We start from the raw sequence: 15,778 nt of genomic DNA on the forward strand, positions 1-15,778 counted from the left end.
TGATATGGCAACACCTACTGTGCACAGGGGCAGGGAGCTCCAGGGGAGCCAGGCAGCAGAAGTCCATATCCACACTGTGGGCCCTGGTGAGTTCTACACATCAGCTGGACTGTGGTTCACAAGCAAATCCAACAAGATCAACCTGATGCAAAGGAAATTCAGGTCAGCAGGTGATTCTGGCCTCTCAGACACGAGGAGCCCCAAGAAGCAGGTGCCATCAAGGGACAGCAAGGGAGGTTACTGCATCGACACAGAGTTTCCTTCTTTCACTTACCTACATATAACCCTGCTAAGTATATGAAATCCAAAAGAGAAAAGGTTTGATCATTTAAGGGCCAAATCATAAATGACTTCACATCACCAGTTCACTACACTTAGTTGCTTTAATGGGGTTCCTTTCACTGGTAATGCCACAAAAATGAAAATGCCATAATCCACCAACCCTCTTAGCCATAGGAAGCACAGTTTCTTTAACAGTACATTTAATTACTCCATTGGACAATTCGGACCCAATTATCTCTTCTAATAAGGGGTGGCTATTCCAAGGGTCCTCTTGAGCCTGGACTGATCGCACAGCCACCAAGGAAGTTCTACTTTCTCAGGGGAACTGGAGAGATGGGAGGTTACACAATCATGTCACTAGAGACCAGGTAACAGACTCTTCTCCTTCCTGAGACACATGCACTCTGCACTGCCTTTCCTAACAGACATTACACAGAAAGCACAATGAAAATAAATTAACGCTCATGAAGTTTTATTGCAAATACAATATGAATCACATTTTAGTGAAATCATGCTTACACTGTTGCTTCATTTTCTCTCAGGTATTTACACCATTAACTGTTGCCCCAAGGGCTCACACAACAGAGCATGAGATATAGAAAGAATATATGCAAATATGACCTCCCTCTGCTCATAAAAACCATCCCTGCCCTGACCCCGCAGGTCAGGCAGAGGACTCTAGCCCTGTCTTCCCATTCAGTTTTCAGCACTGAAAACACGACAATCAACATGGGGTTGGTGCTGCACTGGGTTTTCTTTGTTGCTCTTTTAAAAAGTAGATAACACGGGATGCTGAGTGTGTGAGGAGACACGAGTGAGAGAGACAGTAGACTTTGTGACAGTTTCTTCATCAGGATCCTCTCTGTTTGCAGGTGTCCACTGTGAGGTGCAGCTGGTTGAGTCTGGTGGAGGATTGGTGAAGCCTGCAGGGTCACTGAAACTCTCCTGTGCCGCCTCTGGATTCACCTTCAGTAATGCTGCCACGAACTGGGTCCGTCAGGCTCCAGGGAAGGGGCTGGAGTGGGTTGCTCGCATAAGAACTAAACCTAATAATTATGCAACCTATTACAAAGATTCGGTGAAAGGCAGATTCACCATCTCCAGAGATGATTCCCAAAGCATGGTCTACCTGCAAATGAACAACCTGAGAACTGAGGACACGGCCGCTTATTACTGTACAAGCAACACAGTGAGGAGTCTTCAGTGTGAGCCCAGACCAAAACCTCCCTGCCGGGTTCCCATGACCAGCAGGGGGCGCTCAGCACACATAAAGCCCAAGTTCAGACATAATTGATTTATTTATTTTTTCTGTTTTATCTTGGTATCCTCTCAATTTACTGTGTATTGGGGGATCCTTTTAATAATTATAGACTCAGGAATTGATCAGAGCTTCTAAAAATTATGGCTTCTGTTTTGACGAACATTCTTAAAACAAATATGCCATCTAGTCCTCCCTGCACAAAATACCGAAAGTCTATGAGAGAAGAGTGATTCTCCTTGGTCAGGTGTTGGGGAATCTCTGGAGACTCACATGGACTTTTCCCTCATACTGAGGTTAGGGCAGACCCTCGACTGGAACAGTGTTAGTAATTCAGAGGGAACCAAGTGGAAGTGGAGCCGGGCTCAGTCACAGTAAGCATCTGAGTTGTCCAACACCCTCTCCTCTTCTGCACAGCTATGCATATAAGGCTAAGAAGTGATAACATTGAAATCTTCATTAAATTACTTTCATTACTCCATTCAACATGGTGTCTTCTGCTTCTATGTTTAATTAGAATATTCTAGTTCTGACCTCTCTGCACTAACTCAGAGCTCAGCCGCTCACCTGGAGCTAAGGGATGGCTGCTGTGTGGTCTGGGCAGTGTCCTTCCTGTGAGCTTCTACTGTGGAGACTCAGATTCTGATCTAGTTGTCTTTGGTTATGAATCCATTCTCACTATATTCAGAAGTTTCATGCTCAATCTGTCTCCAAGACTCAGAGATTGAGCAGTTTTAAGTTGACAACACTGACCCATAAGTGTCCATGTTGGTAATAATGAGAGTGTATGCTTCTACCAGTATTGGGTAAATATTTTGGAAAAAATATTTTGATCTTGTGGAAATTCTCATATTTACTTGCAAACGAAAACATATGGATAAATACATGAAAGAAAACAGCCACTTACAAACTCAAAATGAATTACATGTGAAAATAAAGAAAATGTTATTTCCTATGATCATCTGGCTCATTGGAATGAAGCTCACAATCTGAGCACCCCGGAAGTGTAGACAAGGAAGATTAGCAGGTCAAGGGTAGTCTCAGGACACAGATGGTTCCAGCACACTCGTGGCCATTTGAGACCCTGATTCAACTAGGAACAAAAGGAATCCATGAGGCTCCTTTAAACAGTCTTACTATCTGGATTACTTCCAGGGTCCTGGATGAATCAATGGGTCACAAACAAAACACCTGTGTCTCTAGAGTTGAGATCCTCTTCCTGGGTTTCCCCCTTCAGGAAGAGCCTGCATGACGTGAGAGAATGGAGGACAATGGCTGGAGAAACTTTGCAGCTGTCACTGAGAAGTCCATAATGTGTCAGTGATGCATTCAAGGATCAGATCTCCCTGAAGCTGAGCTCAGCTCCTACTGAAGACACAGCCCTGCCTTACAGTGCAGCAGACACAGTGAGCTGGTTCCCTCTGTGCCCAGAAACAACCTCAATGTGAGGATGCTCAGGACCAGCAGGGGGCGCTGTAGACCCAACTTTCACTGGGAAAGAAAATGTAGTAGGTGAGAGAAACATCTGGAGAATGAGGAAGTCCTCAGGGACCCTAAGGTTTCCTGTTTTGACCTCAAATAACTGCAGACACAACGTGATACACGCGATGTAGTTACTGTGTCAAGACTCCAACTTAGTAGACTATAAATTATTCGTTAATTAATATTGCCCATGTATGTTTTAGTTCACACATGGGAACCTTATAGGAAGGTCAACACCCATTGGACATACATATAAGAAGGCCACACATTTTCACACATGAGGTGTCAGACACACAGTCATCCTCATCACAGCCAGCAGCAGCAGCATCTGTAATTCTGTCTGTAACTTCTGTCCTCTGGGGGAGGGGTTTTCTCAGCTGGAATATTTGACTGTGTCCTGGGATCTCAGGCCTGGATGCTCCAGTCACAGTGCTGAGTCCCTGTAGTTCTGCTGTGGGAGACCTGGTCACAGGTGTGATGCACTGCCCTGTGCAGCCCTCAGCTCAGGTAATGAGAGAGGGAGAAGCTGGGGATAATCACACAATCTGTCACTCACTGCAATTTGGATTTCATCTCACAGTTTTCTCTGCATATTTTTCTAAAAGAAAAGGTTTTAGTCCAATTAGTTATACCAAATGTAATATATATGATTTTTGTGACTTGGGAAAAGAGTTTAGAAAAAAGTCCATTAAACCCAGACTTCCCTGTTCACAGTCAGTGGAGAAGATGAGACATCCTCATACCTACACCTCTCCACTGTCCCTCACACGGGAGTTCTGACAGTATTTCATGTGATATCCTGATGCACGGGCTGCCTCCATCCGTTCACAGCTCTCTGGAACTCAGCTGGGATCATCTTCATCATGGTCCTTTGTTATGTTTTTTTTTTTTTTTTGTCCAGTCTGTTTGGCGTTCTGTAAGCTTCTTGTACTTTCATAGGCATATCCTTCTGTAGGTTGGGGAAATTTTCTTCTATGATTTTGTTGAATATGTTTTCTGTACCTTTGAGCAGTGTTTCTTCACCTTCTTCTATACCTATTATTCTTAGGTTTGGTCTTTTCAGTGTCCCATATTTCCTGGATATTTGTGTTAGGGATTTGTTGGACTTGAGGTTTTCTTTGATTGATGAATGTATATCCTCTAGCGAGTCTTCAGTAGCTGAGATTCTCTCTTCCATCTCTTGAATTCTATTGGTTAGACTCACATCTTTAGTTCCTGATCGTTTATCCAGCTTTTCCATTTCCAGCATTGCCTCATTCTGTGTTTACTTTATTGTGTCTATTTCAGCTTTCATGCTTTGAAATGTTTCAAGAGCTTCCTTCACTTGTTTGGTTGTTTTTTTCTTGGGTATCTTTAGATTCTTTAAGAGATGTGTTTATTTCTTGAATTTTTTGGTTTGTCTTTTCCTCCATTTCGTGTAATTTTTTGCTTGCTTTTTCTTCTATTTCTTTAAGGGATTTTCTTGTTTCTTCTTTAAAGGTCTCTATCATCTTGCTAAGATAATTTTTGAGGTCCATCTCTTCTTCATGCTCTTTGTTGGGCTTTTCAGTTCTTGCTGGTGTGGAGTCCCTAGATTCTGGTGGTGTCATATTGGTCTTTCTGTTGTTGAGTGAGTTCTTATTCTGTCTTCTTCCCATATCTTCTTCCAGTGGGTGCAGTTGTGGTCTCCCTATCTCCTCTTGTGAACTAGTAGTGTGTGTGGGCCAGGGATTCAATGTCCATAGCTCTGGATGTCTACCAGCCCCTCCTGGTAGTTTCCTCACTCTGAAGGAGTTAGGCCTCTGTATGTGTCAGGTCAGCAGAATAGGAAGGAAGAGTGGGGTGTTTCCAGATTCAGGGAGCTCCTCCCTGCCTGGGCGTGTCTACCCCATGCAGGCACAGGCCCTGGGAGATCGGGCGGGGTGAATGGGGCTGGTTATGGATCATGTCGGCGGAAAGGCTTTTTGTTATGTTTAAAAGAGTAGCGTCCTCCAGTCAGTTGTGACATCCCAGTTGTATGTACTGTACCTGTCCTGGTGTTCAGATTTACTCCCAGAACATTTCATCCCTGGTTAAGAACCAATTCCAATGTTTCTATGGAGATTCCTAAGGTTAATGATGATTTCCATAAGGGTTTCACTTTCTTTCCTTTCTTTCCAGATCCAACTATTCATGGCTGGATGATATTGTAGCTTGAGATATTAGATCCTGGCTGTAGTAGCAGAGTTTATATGTCACCTAAAGGAATGTCTGTACACTGCACTTCTCCATGCATGTGTGGGATCCCCTTACTCACATCATCAGGATGTAGCATGTTCTGCCAAAATGAATCACAAAATAGCACCACTGTTCACAATCCAGGTAAAAGAGAATTTCTAAAGGATGTGTTTGTGGTTCCATTTTATCTAATGATTCTTCCCTCTGCAGTGTTTCTCACTTCACATATCACTGGGGTGAAAAGAGGAGAGCCAGTCACGCCTACAGCACATACTAGAAATATACTAAACAAACTCTTGACTTGTATATGACCAGGCTTGGGATTTTCAAAGCTGTTTTGTAGGGGAAATGTTAGCCATGCCCTCTTGGGAGCTGGCACAGATGATGCAGACCAAGAACACTAGAGCATGGTCAGTGACATAGCAAGACCTTAAATATGAGGGTTGCACACAGGCAGCTCTCTGTTCCATGGTTCACCTGGTTGTAGGGGAATGAATCCATGGAATGAGTACTCTCCTATTAAAATATCTGTTCATCAAACTTGCTCTGACTCCTTTGCGGTATGCATTAATTGTTGTGCCCCAGTATATTTAACTAGGAGGCGAGGAGGATTCTGGGAAATGTAGTAAAAAGAAGTCTTGTGATACAGGCAGGAAGTGACATAGCAGGCAGACTCATATATAAGCAGGACCAAACAGGATGTCATTCCTTTTCTCCTGTTCTCTGCTCTGCAGCCATCATTGTGAAACGACATGAAGAGAGAGTACTTACTGCTGGCATCCTCCATAAGTCTGATGATTATGGTTGATAATTAAGACTGATCTACCAGATGGGAAATCCTAATCATTGGCCAAGCAGCATTTGTACCTAATATAAATCAGTGTATGTTACTTGGGACCTTAACGTGGCGGCAGGCAGGAGGAACTTGGGCAGCTGACTGGAAGTGTCCGGGTGGCGGCAGGGCTCAAGTGGCTTTGTCATAAAGACTTATTGTTACACCGCATAGCAGTTCATTGAAATGTTCCAAAGGGATGAGTTAATCTGCTCCAACTTTAGAGTAATATCTTCTTTTGATCTCTCATTGGCAGAGTGCTTAGCATCTACATTTATATAAAGCCTTGTTGGATTAAATTTATGCATTTAACTTTTGGACTGCCCAGTGCACACTTGTCTGCAATTCTTTAGACTCAGGCATAGGAGTTCTGTGTGCAAATCTGATGGATTCAGGGAAAATGTCTATGTCTACTGCAGCTCTTATCACAGAGTTAAGACAGAGCTTCACACTTTATTTCCTCCATGTACAAAGCATCTAATCTTACTGGTTAGAAATGAAGTTCCCTCTTCAGAAGAGTCAGGTGTCTGCCTTTCCCATATTCAGGAACCAGCAGTCCTTGCTTCTCTGTCCCTCTGATCTCTTTGAAAAACCTGAAATTTCACTTCTGTGTAATCCAATTCAGGACCTTTTTCTGCTTGTGGACCCTTCCTACTGCTTGTCTTTGATGAGGAAGTGTGTGAGTCCTTTGACTCTCTTGGAGAAAATATCAGATATTCTCCTATTTTAAGACACATATGTTAATCACAGATCAAAAGTCATTGTAATGCTGACAGCCCTGGCAAAGGAACCCAAATTTAGTGCAGCTCTCATTGCTCATCCTACCCTAAGGGTTTAGAGTCTCAGCCCACACTCAGCATGGTGTATTTGTTCCCTTTTGACAGAGTTTCTACAGCTGGGGTAAGTACGTATTCATGGTCAACACACATCTTAGTATCTTTATCTTTTAAAGGTTTTAAAAGATGAAGATGTTTCATTCATAAAAATGAGTTGATTGTGTTTGGTGTGGCTTTCTTTAATATAATCTGTTCAAACTTCTTTCCATGTATTGAAAGTTACTGCATGATTTGTCTAAAGTTAGTCAAATCATAATCTTTTCTTAGTTCTAAAACTTCAGTAGTGATAAGAACAAAGAAGAAAATATGCTGTTTGAACATCTCCGAAGCAGTGAAGAAAATCCATGTGGCGTGTGAGCCAAGAGTCCTGCTGTGCCCTCTTCCAGGAAGCTCAGCATTTCAGAGAACTGAGTGAACAAACCAGGTCTCTGTCTACAGTGTCTATTTCCTGCTGTTATTTTCAAAGTCATCAGAAATAGAGTGCAGTTATATAGATGAAGACACTGACAATTGTATACACAAAAATCACAAATACTCAAGGCAGGAAATTGACAGATTAATAAAGTCAATAAAACATCACTCTCTTCAATGCAATTGCAGAGTTCATAGTTGCCAATCTGCAGATGGCATATACTTGCTCACTATACAAGAAGTCTACAACCTCTGTACTTTTTTGAGAAAAAATGCACTGGTAGGACTCACATAGGAAGCCTCCTCGGGCCCCAGTCACAGTGCATCATGAAGGCAGGAGAAACATCAACTCTTTGAGCTCTTCATGCATTCTCTATGTGAACATGCAGGGTAATGGTCCTGGATGAGTGGCAGAGTCAGAACCCTTCAAGTTAGAGTGAGGGTCTCTCTCAAGTTTGCTGCATCCCACATCAGGCACCAGAAGTGTGTACTGAGGACCCTGGGCTTATGTGTTACCCAGGCTCTATGGGGAACAGATGTGAACTTCCCTGAGTCATTCTTTGTACCTTATCAGAGCCTGGCTCCCCCTAAGACCCCAAATTTAAATACTCCCTCCTTCAGAGTCAGCTCCTGGAAAGGGAATGCAAATCTCTCCTGATTCCACCCAAGCATAGGTTGAAAAGCCAAAGCTGGGCTTGGGCAGTCACTGGTGTGCAGCCATGGCCCTGTTTGCCTCCTCATTCCTGCTGCTGATTGTGCCTGCATGCGAGTGCCATGGATTCCTACTGCACGATCTCCCATAATTCACTCTGAGCCAAACTTACCTTCTACTTTTTTCCTCCACAGATGTCCTGTCCCAGGTTACCCTGAAGGAGTCTGGCCCTGGGCTGTTACAGCCTTCCCAGACTCTCAGTCTGACCTGCTCTTTCTCTGGGTTTTCCCTGAGCACTTCTAATACGGCTGTGGGCTGGATCCGCCAGCCCTCAGGAAAGGGTCTGGAATGGCTGGCAAACATTTGGTGGGATGATGATAAATACTACAACCCATCCCTGAAGAGCCGCCTCACAATCTACAAGGACACCTCCTACAACCGGGTAACCCTCAAGATCGCCAGTGTGGACACTGCAGATAATGCCACATACTACTGTGCTGGGACAACACACAGAGACACAGCCTAGACTGACGGCTGTACATTATCTCAGAGTGATTCTCAGGTCTGTGTCTTCCTTCTACAATCATGGGGTTGGGAGTGGGCAAACATTTCCTGCTAGCCTGTGGGGTTTCCTTTTCACTCTGATTTTCAGATACCCGGTTCCCTGTTATACAAATGAGGCCCCTTATATTGTTCAGAAATGAAAATCTGTCTGTTTTGTTTTGTAAAGATTAGGGGTGTCTGGTTCTTTATCCAGGTGGTTCAGGGCTGTGGTTCCCTCTGTTTTTGGCCTCAAAAATCCAGAACTGCATATTCCAAATCATTGTAACATTAACCTTCAGTAAACAGCTGGATACCACAAGGTATTTCAGGCTATGGCCTCAGGCATTTGGTTGCTCTCCACAAACTGATGGTGACATCCTAGTGCTGAAGAAAACACATATTTCACAGAATATGGAGAATGTGAGTAGGTGCCTAACTGCAGGCCTCAGCCCCACCGACTTCTGTTCATAGCAGTGGAAGGTACTTGGCCTGTTCTCAGAGGAGAATCAACCTAACAGCACACTGTGAACTACAATGGTGACTGCTGGTGAGATTGTATTTACAGCCCACTCTGTGAATGTAGCCCATGCCTGAAACTACTAGAATGTTCTGGAATCTGACACAAGGTAGGCCTTGGGCTTAGGGGAAAAACAAATATTCTGCTAAAGCAGTGATTTTCAACCTGGGGCTGCCCACCAAGTTGGGAACTGAACAACTCTTCCACAGAGTCCTAGGACTCTTCTACAGCGGCCACATATCAGATGTCCTGGATGTCAGATATTTACATTATGAGTCATAGTGGAAAAATTCCCGTTATGAAGGAGAGACAAAATAATTTTATATATTATTATTACCTACTACATACTACTCCCTCATGAACTAATGAATCCTGCCAGATTCTGGGTAAACAGGGAATTATTTTTTATTATATTTATTTTTCATTTTCATTTATATTTATGAACAGGATATTATATTCAGATATATACTTAATGGTATACCCACCAGGCTCCATTAGTTTTAATACCAGGTCTACTTAGACTTCCCTTATTAAAATTAATGGATCATATAACAAATCAAATTTAAATGAACACATAGAAGGGTCTTGAGGGAGAAAGGAGGTTTGACAATAACATGAGGAAGGTAACACAGGTTTGTGCCATAAACATGTATGTAATTTTTGGAAACCAACTTAAATTTTTAGGAACAAAGAAAGAAAATAACAACTATACATTTTTCTTTTCCAAAAGAATTCAGAGACCAATTTTTAACCCAAATTCTCTCTACAGGATCAATTCTCTGTAGAAACTGTCACTGAGAAGTCCTTCAGTGTGTGAGTGGACACGTTCAAGAACCAGTTCTCCCTGAAGCTGAGCTCTGCTCCCACTGAAGACACAGCCCTGCCTTACACTGCAGCAGACACTGTGATCAGGTTCCCTGAGTGCCCAGAAACAACCTCAATCTGAGGATGCTCAGGACCAGCAGGGGGCGCTGTAGATCCAACTTTCACCAGGAAAGAAAACGTAGTAGGTGAGAGAGACATCTGGAGAGTGAGGGAGTCCTCAGGGACCCTAAGGTTTCCTGTCCTGACCTCAAATAACTGCAGAGACCACGTGATACACGCAATGTAGCTACTGCAGCAATCCTCCAAACTTAGTAGAATAAAAAGTCTTTGCTAAGGAATATTGCACATAAAAGTTTTATTCATTACATATAAACCTTATTGAGAAGACAAAATCAATTCCATATACACAAAGAATGATGGAAATTTTCAAACATGACATATAGTCATCAGAACCACCAGCAGTAGCTTCTGCAAACCTATCTGTAACATCTTTCCACTGTCAGGAGGGGTTTTCTCAGCTGGAGTATATGACAGTGACCTGGGATCTCAGGCCTTGATGTTCCTCCCACAGTGTTGAGCCCAGGCATTTCTGATAGGCAAGTGTAGGAGCCCTGGTCCCAAGGCATCGTCCACTGTCCTGTGAAGCCCTCAGCTCAGAGGAAGGAGAGATGGAGAAGGTGGGAAGATGGCATAATTGTTGTTTGAATGTTTCCCCTAAAATGAAAGATTATTAGGTAAACTTGGAATACTAAACCTTAATGCATGTTTTTCTGTGTGAACTGGGAAAAGAGAAGAAAGTAAATTAATTACAGACTGTCCATTTAAACATTTAGGATCCTGAAATTTTAGAACTGATGTTTTCACAACTTACAGATATCTCTACCCAGCTTGTGAATTTAGATAATGTTCTCTCCAACATCCTGGGTTTGAGGCCATCTTTATCTCTTCACAGCACTCTGGAGCTCAGGTGGGGTCAATTTCTTCTCTTTCCAGCCTTATGTTTAAGGGATTAGTGTCCTTCAGTCTGGGGTGATGTCCCAGGTGTGTGTACTGCACCCATCCTTGTGTTCAGATTTACTCCAGATTTTCTTTATATGGCAAAGAACCACCTATCCACTGTTAGAGTTTTAGAACTTCAGCTTACTGGGGAGATTGCTGATAATTTCTCCTGAGGCATTCACTTTCTTTCCCTTGGCTGGATGATGTTTGCACCTCATGAGATTAGATCCGGCCTCTGGTAGAAGACTTTACACATCAACTAAATGCATGTTTGCTTGCTGCTCAACTCTGTGCAGATCTTAAATCCCACCAGTCACATCATCAACATATAACATGCTCTCCTCACATGCATCACACAACTGTACCGTCATTTTCAGTCCAAGTGCTTGAGAATTTCTGAGGGGTTAATGAATTGGTAGTTGCATTTTACCTAACCCATGTTCTCTCTAAAGTACTTTTCACTCACATGTTACAGTAATAAATAGGAAGAGTGAGACATGCCTACAGCACTGATTGGAAATATATTAGATAGACTCTCAAGTTGACTATATCTGAGGTCTGGAATTTTGATTTTCATGAAGTGGTTCAGAAAATTGTCTGAGTACATGAGTTACTCTGAAACGACGTTACAGCAATACATTGTAATTTTAAATATCTCATTGGCAGGGAGCTTTAGTCAACATTTACATATGTTTTTGTTAGAATAAATTCCTGCATTTTAATTTTGGCACTTCATAGTCCACACTTGTCCTCATGTTTGTTGTTTGTTTGTTTTTTTGTTTTGTTTTGTTTTTGCTTTTTACTTTGGAACCAGATGTACTTCAAGTACATCTGAAAAACTTAGGAAAAATATCTGTATCTGCTGCAGCTCATATCACAGATTTCAGACAGAACACCACAGTTTTAAGTCCTGCATGAACAAGTCTCTGAAACACAACATGAGTGTTCCTGGTTAGAAATGAAGTTCTCTCTTCAGAAGAGTCTGTCACCTGCCTTCTCTGCAACAGGAACCAGCGGTCCTTGCATCTCTGACCCTCTGGCCCCTTCACCCAAATGCGATGACTCTGCCTCTGTATCATCCATTCCAGGATGTTTTACTTTCAATGAGGATGTGTGTGATGATCCTGGAATCTCATGGAGACAATGTCAGATATTCTCCAATTTAATCATAGAACAAATATCAGCTTTATGCTGTATTCTGCTGGACAGTTTCACTTATAAGTTGTTAGGAATTAACACACATGGTTCTGTGTTCCTATTCAATACTTATAAACTACTTAGAGTCTCATATAATATCTGTGTTTCAGAGATGATCTTAATTAATACAGATATCTCAGGTCATGCTGATTTTCCTCAAGGTGATATAAGTTTCATATCTTTCACACGAAATATTCCCATTATGTCTCACATATAACCGTGTCTTCTTGATGCAGTCATCTGCTGACAGACATGAAGTAAAAATATTAATGTAGACAGTACTGCAATAAATATCAATATACAGATGTTTCTGAGGTATGTTCCCTTTAGGCCAATTCAGTGAGGTGTTTGTATGTAGCCTAATTGAAGGACAAGTACTGATTTTATACATCTGAAAGGGGCATGTAAATTCTCAAAATTTATCATATTTTGAAATTTCCATACATCACCATCATCATCACAACCATCTTCTTTAAATAAATCTGACAACCTTGTCACAAAGCAGAGCAACTTCTCAGGCCTCAAATCAACCAAGAGTTTAGGTCCTGGTGTTTCACCCACAGCATCTGCACAGCCCTGAGCTAAGACAATGAATGTATTTCCTCAGACAACGTTAGGAGTTGGCCATCAGAATCCTTTTCCTGACCCAAGTTTCCTCCATCTCCTCAAACTTGAGTAGGTCCTTATTTAAAGTAATTCTTTGCTCATGAATATGCAAATCATGAAATCTGTGCTGGTAAATACAGGGATGTCCACCCTACCAACAACATATGATCAGTGTCCTCTCCACAGTCACTGAACACACAGGTCCTCACCATGGGATGGAGCTGGATCAATCCTCTTCCTCATGTCAGTGATTACAGGTAAGGACTTTCCAGTTCCAAACATGAAGTCTAGACAGGGACTGAGGTGACAATGAGCCTGAACTCTGCCTTTCTCTCCACAGGTGCCCACTCCCAGGTCCAGCTGCAGCAGTCTGCTACTGAGATGTTGAAGCCTGGGGCCTCAGTGATGTTGTCCTGCAACACTTCAGGCTACTTCACTGACCATGTAATGCACTGGGTGAAGCAGAAGCCTGGACAGGGCCTGGAGTGGATTGGATATTTTAATCCTTATACTGGAAATACTGGCTATGCACAGAATTTCAAGGGCAAGGTCACGCTGACTGCAGACACATCCTCCAGCACAGCCTACATGGAGCTCAGCAGCTGACATCTGAGGACTCTGCAGTCTATTACTGTGCAAGAGACACAGTGTTGCAAACACATCCTGAGTGTGTCAGAAACCCTGGAGGAGCAGGAAGATGAGAGGACACAAATTAGCCTGGAGAGTTGCTCAGAAATAAGGAATTTGAGTGTCCATTCATCTGTCACTTCACACAGTCGTACCTTCTCCGAATTACAACTCTGCATGAAGTGATGCTGATTTATGATGCCTTAGTGTACACCGCACCTTGTCAATCTCTTCACCAGGGCCACCTCTATTGACACTTTTCTTCATTAATAAAACAATAAAAGTGAAAAGTGTCATTATGTATTATGACAAAAGTATCTCTGGATTCTATGAGACTGGGACATTTGTTGGCATAGCTTTTAGACAATTAAAATAAGAACTGGCTCAGTAATTCCAAATAAAATATCTGGGAAAACAAATCTCTTCTTATAGGCTGTAACTTTACATGGCATCATGGGTAGCTTTAACTTTGTCTGTGTGGTCCAGCAGAAGTTCCAGTCTCTTAGAATGTGAGAGACGTATCAAAACACTGCCAGACAAGTATAATCCTGTAAGTTTTTCAACAATATTATCATATTAATTTTCACACAAATTGTTAATCACATCCATGTATGTACATGGTCATTGAGGTTTGTTCTGACATCAGACAGTATTCACTGGTCCCATATTTACTTGCTTCCCAGTATCAGTCACCTGCCCCACAGTCTCAAGGCTTTGGAGAACATGGACCTTTACTGATACACCATCATCTCTCAGAGGCCATTGGATATCTGCTGGTCACCTTTGTTCTACAGAGTGTTTGGATTTTTGCCTTGTAGAGTAATTGTAGACACTGTCCTTCAGCTGTGCTATCAATTCAGTTCATCGTCAGTTGTCATTACTAAAGCTAAATTCAACAACACCAAGGAATAAAATGGGTTTCCTAGATCTGGAAAACAATTGAGGCACAGCTCACTATTCATTCTTGAAGTATCTACTCAACAAAAGAGTGGAAAATGAAGACAAAAGGAAAAGCCATGGTTGGGACACAGTGCATGAGCCCATAGACAAACTTCTAATAAAAGTAGCAGACAGCACTGGAGAGCCAAGTTCCTTAGAAGTAAATGGTAGCAGAAGCTGATACGAAAGTTGTGTGCTGAGGGGATTCCAGCAGCCTTTGTGGATTTCATTGCCAGAATCAATACATTCAGTGACTGCAGTGTAGATAGAACAGAAGCGATGCAACAGACTGGCTCCAGCTGCTTCTCTCCTTCAACATTAGGTCCATCTGATTTATGATATTGAAGTTAGAGCTTAACAGACAAGAGCCAGGTGACTCTCTGTATCATATATTTTCGTTTAAATGTGTGTAACAATAATTCAGAGATTTATACTGAATTGGAAACATTATACACTGTTATATTGAATTATCTCACGTATGGGAGCAACTTCTGAATCCATCCTCCATGAATGAATACTTTCAACTCCTGGAGAGATTTAATAACATGTACCCTGTCCAAAAATAAGAGGAGAGTGGACTTAGAGAAGGAGAGAGAGAGAGAGAGAGAGAGAGAGAGAGAGAGAGAGAGAGAGAGAGAGAGAGAGATCTGGCTTTGAGGAGACATTGGTAGTAATATTGACACAACATGAAATCCATCTCTGAAATATCCAGTCTGCATATCCCAGTAAACAAAGCCATTTATCCTGGTAGCTGAGCTCTGTGAGCACTTATGTTTCAGGGATGTGTTACTGATCAAGACAGACAGTGCAGTTTCAGTGTAAGCAATCAGAAACCAACCTTCAAGGAAGATCAGAACCAACATGGAGGACAATGGAACAAAGGTGTGACCGAGATATAACTCTAATGCACAAACTGACTTAGTGAAGTCCATTCTATATGGAGAGACACCTTGTCCAGCCTAGACACAGGGATGCCCGGTGGTGGGGAGGCACCATGGTCCTGCCTCAAGGAGATGATGGACAGAATTAGTAGATTCCTAGGGGAGACATTATACTCTCCAAGGAGAAGACGGGAGTGGGATTAGCAATCAGAGTGAAGGGAAGAAATCTGGGATCGGAATATAAAAAATAATTAATCAGTTAAAATAATAACATATAATATGTTAAGAAATAAATGAATTGTGAAAAAGCACAAAAATATACAGGACCAGAAGAATTTTTTGGAGGTTTGGGAGCAGAGTGGGGTCATGACAATATGTGTTTCCTGTGATCCCTGTAGTCGCCATGCTCTCTTAATCAAGATTCACACTGTAGGAAGTCAGACACAGTGATGTCTGTATTGTAATAAGGAAATGGAGTGTTATCCACCCTCCTCTTTTATAAGGACAAGGCTGACTCCCCACATGCAAATTCATATTCTAGCTCTAAGTTAAATCCCTTCCTGAGCTGTGGGAGCTCACATCTCTCTCACAGGAGGCTGACCTCTGAGAAAAGGGGGTGTAGCCTAGAAGATGAGACTGTTGGGTCTTCTGTACCTGTTGACAGCCCTTCCTAGTGAGTGTGACCATTTCATACA

The 15,778-nt window shown here is 42.3% G+C and overlaps 3 gene segments (V, D, J or C); all 3 read left to right on the top strand.

Moving 5' to 3' along the window:
* The first annotated feature begins 1,011 nt into the window (after positions 1-1,011).
* On the top strand, positions 1,012-1,576 carry LOC113831714. The segment is given in 2 exon segments: positions 1,012-1,057; positions 1,155-1,576. Coding segments are annotated over 2 exon segments (468 nt in total).
* A 6,440-nt stretch (positions 1,577-8,016) lies between these two features.
* LOC100752095 lies at positions 8,017-8,475 on the top strand. The segment is given in 2 exon segments: positions 8,017-8,062; positions 8,144-8,475. Coding segments are annotated over 2 exon segments (378 nt in total).
* Positions 8,476-12,877: 4,402 nt separating this feature from the next.
* Positions 12,878-13,242, top strand: LOC113838399. The segment is given in 2 exon segments: positions 12,878-12,893; positions 12,977-13,242. Coding segments are annotated over 2 exon segments (282 nt in total).
* Positions 13,243-15,778: the final 2,536 nt, after the last annotated feature.

Source organism: Cricetulus griseus, chromosome 5, assembly GCF_003668045.3.
Source record: "Cricetulus griseus strain 17A/GY chromosome 5, alternate assembly CriGri-PICRH-1.0, whole genome shotgun sequence".
NCBI lineage: Eukaryota > Metazoa > Chordata > Mammalia > Rodentia > Cricetidae > Cricetulus > Cricetulus griseus.